This window comes from Anopheles aquasalis, chromosome 3, assembly GCF_943734665.1.
Source record: "Anopheles aquasalis chromosome 3, idAnoAquaMG_Q_19, whole genome shotgun sequence".
In the NCBI taxonomy this organism is placed as follows: domain Eukaryota; kingdom Metazoa; phylum Arthropoda; class Insecta; order Diptera; family Culicidae; genus Anopheles; species Anopheles aquasalis.
The window spans coordinates 43,284,064-43,291,563 of NC_064878.1; the positions used below are offsets into that span (position 1 = coordinate 43,284,064).

Here is a 7,500-nt window from a genome sequence, read left to right on the forward strand (position 1 = left end):
AGAACCTGTGCCTGAGATTGTCAAATGGATGAGCGAACGAGGAAAAGAAGGAGGGTGTTACAAGTGTGGTGCTCCACCGTTGTGCTGTGTTGTGGAGGAGCTGGCTATAAACGTGAATCAAAGTGAGCTGCTGTATTGATGTTCCAATCGATGCTGAAACAACGCTGAAAGAGCTGCAGAGAACAAAGTATGCTGGTGTGATCTAGTGAAAACCGCGATCGAAATCCCGTTCTCGTGTTTGAGTGTGTTTTCCCGGTTTAGCGACACACGGGCGCTTGGCGATTGGCGTGCCAATCAATCCGAGCGCCAAACCGAGCAGGTTTGACTTTCCTGGCGTGACTATTAATATATGATGGCACTGTTCAATAAGCTGCTGTTCAACAAGAAACGAAGTACCAACTCATCGTCGCAGAAAGCGAATCCGGGGTGAGTAAAAAAAAACGGAAGGGGTTTCGCATCGATCGCCGCGGTTGTGGACGGAAAGGAAAGGATCCCTTTCGGTTGACACGGGTTGGAATGATTGTGGTTTTATTTAAGCGAACCAGAAGAATCCGTCGGTGTTGTTCGGTTCGGATACAATTCATTTTTTGCTCCCATGCCGCTGCTTGGTTCAGCTTACGAAACGCGTTGGCTTAAGCGTGTCCTGCTCTGTGAGCCATAAGGTCAATATGAACTTTCACTTCGCTTGTTGTGTTGCAGGTTACCAAAAAAAAAAAACAAGTCATAAGACTCGATTAATGTTTCCATCATCGACCATTGCTACGGTGAAGTGGTGTAGGGGATCTGAATCTACTAAACAATGTCTACTGGATTGTATGCAACGACATTTTGTGGTGCACTGCGATCATACATCCTCCTTGAACAAAGATCGAACGATCATAGCCATCTGCTAATCGATGTACGACGATGACGTTGTCTAGAGGCCAACGAAAACGACTACGCTTTCAGGATTCTGATGAGGTCAGAACGATGGCAATCAGTCCTTTGGCCGCCCCATGCCACCCACGATAAGCAACTGTTCGACACAGTGGACGGCGCAACTGTGCGCCCAATTGCCGTACTAATTGCTGCGTATCTTATCACCCACAGGACCGGTGATGTCAGGTGTTGTAGCGTGACCCAAGAAAACTCCCGAAAATCCCAAAGAATGTGCGTGTGCGACACAAGGGAAGGGCTTTGAACCTGTTGTTGGCGTTTATCTACGGACACGGACACGGAACAGTGGAAGGTGTGGTAGTCTACCATCTCCTCCGCATTTTGAATTGCATTTCGTGCAATAGCGCTGCTCCATGAGAACCACGAAGCCGCGCGATCCATCGAACAGGTGTAAGCAAAAAAAAAAGACGCTCGCACGCCGCGACCACACTCAACGGCCATTTGTTGTTGTCCACTTTTTGTGCGTAGACGTGAAGAGGGTTGTGAATGTGTGTTCGTTGTCTCCCTTCTGTGCCTTCGCGGACTACCGCCTCATCGCCCGGCGCGCATGTTTGATGATGACGCGGCCTGGTCACGAGAATCTAGCCTGTCTTGTCATGTCCACAACCGTCCGTCTCTGTCGGCCGGCAAAAGTGGCCGACGCGGTACGGTACACGGGTACTATCGCGACACTCCTTCGCCGTGGTTGACATGCGTTGCGACGATAATGTCGCGCTGTCCCGCACAGGAAGGTTGTTGGGGAGGATGAGTTCTTTGGGTTTGGTTTCCGTGTTTTCTCCGTGGCTTCCATGATTTGCGTTTTGTGGTGCCGCTACATCGAGATAAGCGCTTCAGAGCATTTCAGTTAACCAGCGACTGCAAACTGCTTTCCTTTTTGCTAACGATCGCAAACAATAGATTGAGCTACTTGGCTTTTTTTATGATATGACAAGTTAATGCTCTCCTGCACTACTATATCAAGATCGAGTGCATCCGAGAAATCACAGAAATATTCTAAAAAGCATTGCGATTCACTTGGAAAATATAAATATTATCTACTATCTTTAAGACACACCGAGATGCCCTCATTTCCATTCTCTCGGTCTTGGTATCTGGCTCGCTATTCTCGACTCGCAGCAACATCAACAACAACAACAAGCAAAAACCATGAAACGCGCGAAAAGCGTTCCGCGTCTGGTGCGGATCACAATGCGTAGCGAAGACGAACCTCCTCCTGAGGCGTCCTTGTGCGCTATAGTGTGGCTGTTCGCCTACCACTTTGCACCAATGCCATCCCGCCGCCGCCGCCGCCACCCCTCCCAATGGGGCCATGCTCTGGTCGAGTGCGCCGCGGTCGTCGGTGTCGTCGTACGGAAACCGAGAAATCACGTGCTTTCTTGTAAACCGCGCCTCCTCACAGCGCCCCACAGACCGCGAGTCCGATCAATCGCCCTCTACGCCATCTCACGGCACCGTCGATCTTCACGGGGAGGGGGACGAGGTGGCGCTGCTCATGCTTGTGGCTGGCTGTGTTGCAAATTTATTCCCACCATCATCCTACGGCATACGGAAGACGATCGACCGAACGAACGAACGGGTGGAGAAGAGTTGTGTTGTTTGCTTCGTGGGATTCTTCTTTGCTTTTTCCATTCCCCCCCCCCCCCCCTGGTGTGGGGTTCGATGAGATGAACCCGGTACTCGGGTTTGATCGTTGGTGGATGACGAGACGCCGCACGATCCGGCCGGACGACGGACGGTAGGTTGTTTATAACGTTGTTTTGCACCAACACCATGGACACCATCGCACGGGGGCCACGCGTGTGCTCTTCGGTCGTATGCAGGTTACTCGCTCATTAATATTGATCTTATTTTTAGCGCTACCGAAAACGAAAACCCACTCGCCCCCCGGCTAGTGGCCGCAGCATATGAAAGGTGGCGGGAAATTGCGAAAATGAGCGACGAAAGACGAGGGATCCTTGCCGATGATGAACAGTACCATCGAACCTCGATCGAGATCGCCGCACTCATCGATCATCAATTCGGCTGTTGTTGTTGTTGTTGTTGCATAGCGTCCGTGCGCGGAAACCACGTGCACGAAGTGCTTTCGGCGATCGACCGGGCATAGTCGAAAGTGCGGACCACTATTCGTGGCGACTATTGACCGATCAATGACGGTGACGTGCACTGATGAGTGTTAGGGGCCGGTTTACGGTATGTTCTCTGTCCTCTGCTGTTAAAGCGGTCCGTTTAGCTGCCGTTGACAAGCTTGCAGTGTGCGGTCATTATGTGGTAACTGTTGCTCTGCGTCATGGGTAGTAGTGTGGATGTATTACACTGATCGGTCACTTGATTGATGGTTTCGTCAATGAATGGGTAGGTGGGGCGAGATAAACGTGCTGTTAAACCGATCGTTTGGGTACAGAACGCGATCGAGGGTGCATTACCAGCATCACGCGCTGGAGACACGCTGCTGGTGCTTGCGTAATTAATGGCACGCCAATTGTCTTACTACCGAGCAAAGAGCACAACAGAAGGCAAAGCTGTTAAACAGTTGTCCAAATAGTCGCTGAGTACATTCCGCTCGGTTGCTGGATATTCATCGACAATGCAAACTATCTGATGGCCGCTTCGCACCAGATCCAAGATCATGGCTCCGGGTGATCCTCATATTGAGGTTGTTTTTGTTGACAATTTTGATATCGCGCTAGGGATGCGTGACATGGCGCGTTTGAGTGACCTTAACCCACTCAACTGTCCTTAACTTTAGCTAATTGAAAAGCAATTTGGCAATTTTGAAAGGCATGGTACCGGCGGAGGAACTACAATGATCGTAAACAACAATAGGAAGCCAAATGAAATGGTGGAAATTTATAAAGAAATGAAATGAGATCTGTAATGCATAGTCTCAAAGGGGATAATATTATTACTTGTATGAAATCCACATTTTATTTTTATATTCTTGTGCCATTATGTAAAGAAAAACTGTGCATCACTTAAAACTGGCACAAGTATTTGTGGTAAAAGGTATCAAACTATCAAATCGCACATTTTAATTGGCCTTATGCCAATAGCAAAATTTCGCCTAAGTTTATTAGCACCAAACGGCAAAATAAATGCAATTAAACTGTGTGCATTAATCCATGCTACAAATAGAGAGTGCAAGGGACGTCATCATCGGATCAGAAACAAGTCACAAGATGCGCTCCGTTACATGTCCCCCTAGTTTAATTTGAGACGAATTCACCGTGGCGCTCGTGTCACGGTGCACGAGGTGGGCTGCTTACAAAAAAAACAACGACTTGTTGCGAGCTTGTTTTACCTTTCCGTTGTTTATTGCCCATAAGGTAACTTCTTCAAATGAATAATGTACTTTCGGCCCACCACCCTCGAGGCACGAACGGGGGAAGCGGCGGGGTATTTGGGTCGATGCTGGTCCGCCAATTTCGCAAAACGTTGTCTCTCTGAGGGGGGAGCGTCACGCAGAGCCCGCAATCCGTGTGTGTCCTGTTGTCGTGTCTTAAGCGTTAGTGTTAATTATTTCTCTCGCCAAACACTCGCCGAATCGTCACTCGATGGTCACAAGACACCGGCACCACACACCGCTCTGCATCACAAGATGATCGCGCGCATTTACGCGCAACACCAGGCGGGCATATTTGCGTAATGGCAGAGGAGGGTGGGAAGGACTTGTCGCCGGACACACCGGAGAGGATCACTCTGTCACAACAAAGAAATGCGAGCGAGAAAGTGTGAAAAGCACGCGGAGCGTTCTTGTGGAAACCACCAGCGTCCGAACAAAGAATTCCCTTTCTCTGTGCAAAGCATAGTCCGTGTGCAACGAATTGCTGCAGCAAGATCAATGTTGTGAATGATCAAAATATGTTTCATCGAGTGGCAACTGCTCTACTCATGATGGTGATAATGATGATGATGATGGCGACAAGGATGTATGTTTCGTCCGTTAGCGTCACCAGACAACCTCATGCGGTCGCATGATCAGATCGATTCCGTTGATCCTCGGAGTGACGTGATCAGCATCACCACCGCCACCCCACCCCCACGGTGGGTGGAAGTATTTTTATGTGGCCAATCTTAAAATAGCGTACCAACCACCAACCAACCGCGCTCCGCCTTTGATTTGCGTCGCTTCACCGTCGATCCTACCACCGCGGGCTACCATTGATCGTTTCATTCATAAAGGGATCACTTTGTAGGGACCGTAGAGCGTGTGTTGTGCGTTTGAGTATCCTGACGTAGTCCTTGACGTGTGTTTACAGCCAACAGAATGTGTTACTGGCTATCCGATCATGTGTCCACTGGCGTCACATCGGCACAGGAATGTCCTTCGGTGCGATCGTAATCGTTGCTTTGCTGAATGCAAAGAATGCCGGATACCACGTTCGTCACTGCTAGCGATTCAACGAAATTCGATTACCGATGTAACTTTCCCTCGCATGCACCTTTAGGGGAGGGCTTCGGTATTTTCCGGCCAAAAAAGGCCCATTTTTGACGATTTTTTGTGACGTAACCATTCAATTTTATTTTTCAAGTAAATGGTATATTAATCTACAACTTTTGAAGAATATTTGGTATTGTTTTGAGCAACATTCATTGAAAAATTAATTCGTGACATCAAATTTTGGTAGGCGTGTCGTCGCAAAGATACCTTTTCCGGTGCCCATCGTAGCGACATGACGGGTCATCTGAAATATACAAATCGATATTCGTTAGATAGATTATAAGTTTATCTAGCTAGTCCCGGAGAGTTTTTGTTGATATTCCAATTTTTCGATTTTTGGCAGATTTTTGAAGTTGCTGAATGGAGCCTTGTATGAAACGCGGATTTTCAAAAATCTATATCTTTGTCAGTTTTCCCTCGATTGATCCAAAAAAATTTCACAATATTCTTCAAAGCATCGGCTTTCAGCGAAAACTGTTAAAAACATGTCTCATAACAAAAATAATACCGAAGCCCCCCCCCCCCCCCTCCCCCCCTAAAAGTAGTGTAAACACTTCTTTTCTGTCCCAGTTTGCGATTATCAACGAATGCTAAACGGTTGGCGGATCGTTTTATCAGGGGCAACGCACCTTTGCATCTTGTACCCCTAGCGTTCTTCATTATCGTACCGCGCCGTGTAAGTAGATATAAAACCGCTAATGCGATTTATTGCTCCGCGTGCTCTGGTGCTTTGTTTTGTTGTAAAAGTGTGGAAAATGGCAGTAAAAGTTAATTCTACCGCAGCCCCAGCAGGGACTTGATGCTGATTTATGAGAGGTGGCTTAGCAGAGCGGGTTGATGATTGCAATGTGCCAAGATATCTCATGCTCTGCGTTCGGTTGAATCTGGCTTCCCAGCGGAGGTTGGGTCGACAAGTGTAGCAGCTAGCGAATGGATTATGCATGAGATGGTAATTATCTCTTAAAAGGAAAAGAGAGTGCGAGAAAGGTTTGGAATTTCGGCCATTTAAACCCATTTAAAGGGAAGCAGTTTATGGATTTAAGTACATATTTAAAAAAAAACCTAAAACTGCGCTTGATAAAATTAAGCGAGTCAAGGTTTAGTCGATGAAAGACCTACCTGAGTGATCTTTCCCCCACTCTCTAGGTTCCTACATTAGTATTTCATTTTTGCTTTGAAAACAAAATTTATCATAACGAAAAGTGTTGTCTTAACACCAAATTTCAAAAGTCTGTTCATTCGTTATTGTAGTTATTGTATTGTGTTCCGGTCAGTTGTCTGTTTTCAATAGCATTTTTATTAACCTTCCCTTCAATATTCTCGACGTAGTCTTGTATTTAAAAAAGTGTCTTTTTTATATAGCTTTACATGCTTTCTGCAAGTCATAAATTTAATTGATACATTTTTAGACATTTCGCATAGTCTTCAAATACCCGCTTAGACATTGATTGAATAACAGAAGTTGCTTTCGTTTGCAAAAAGATTAAATATGAATTCATTACACTAAAAATGCTACAATTAATATTGTTATAGGTTTTTTAAGCTTTAGATGAATGGATTCTGACTACGCCAAATTAGAACAGTGAACTACATTGTTCGAGAACTTTTCGATTCACCCTTCAATTAGAAGAAGTAATTCCTAGACCAGCAGAGTGGAAAACACTTAGTTATGTTCTGCTCTTAACTTGTTAGAATGCACTAAAACATGACAAAATAGAAGGAATAAACCGATCAACCAACCCTGTGGTTCGTGTGGCCGTATCTGGCACAGATTGCTGGTTAATTGATCGTCACGTGACTCGCCTTACGCGTTTAGCTGCGTAATATAGCTGCCATTTCCTGCGATGATGTTGAGACACCAGACCCACAGCGCCAGATTAACTGCCCCTTAGCTTTGCAAGGAGGAAAGGGCGAGGGGTGTTCGTTTTCAGCGAACCGCGCTAGCCGAACTGTCTGTCTGTCTGTCTTGCAGGAGGTGTTGGCTCGCGCGTTGAATGTATGATTTCATCCCTCCCGAGAGATACGGAAGGTGTGTGGAGCAGGATTTAGCATTCAAACAATGACTATTTCTGTTCGATAATGTTTTGCGCTAAGCAAAATTCAAAAACACTCTCATCAAGTTAATC

At 46.5% G+C, this 7,500-nt stretch overlaps 1 protein-coding gene across 1 annotated transcript in view; it reads left to right on the plus strand.

Annotated features, from left to right (window-relative positions):
• Window positions 1-7,500, plus strand: part of LOC126579135 (uncharacterized) — a 14,667-nt gene that overhangs the window by 773 nt on the left and 6,394 nt on the right. Inside the window, exon 1 of the mRNA XM_050242461.1 lies at window positions 1-426. This exon is cut by the window's left edge and continues 773 nt beyond it. Within this exon, the coding sequence (XP_050098418.1) occupies window positions 350-426 (77 nt within the window). The 5' untranslated portion in view covers window positions 1-349. The remainder of the gene's footprint in view (window positions 427-7,500) is intronic.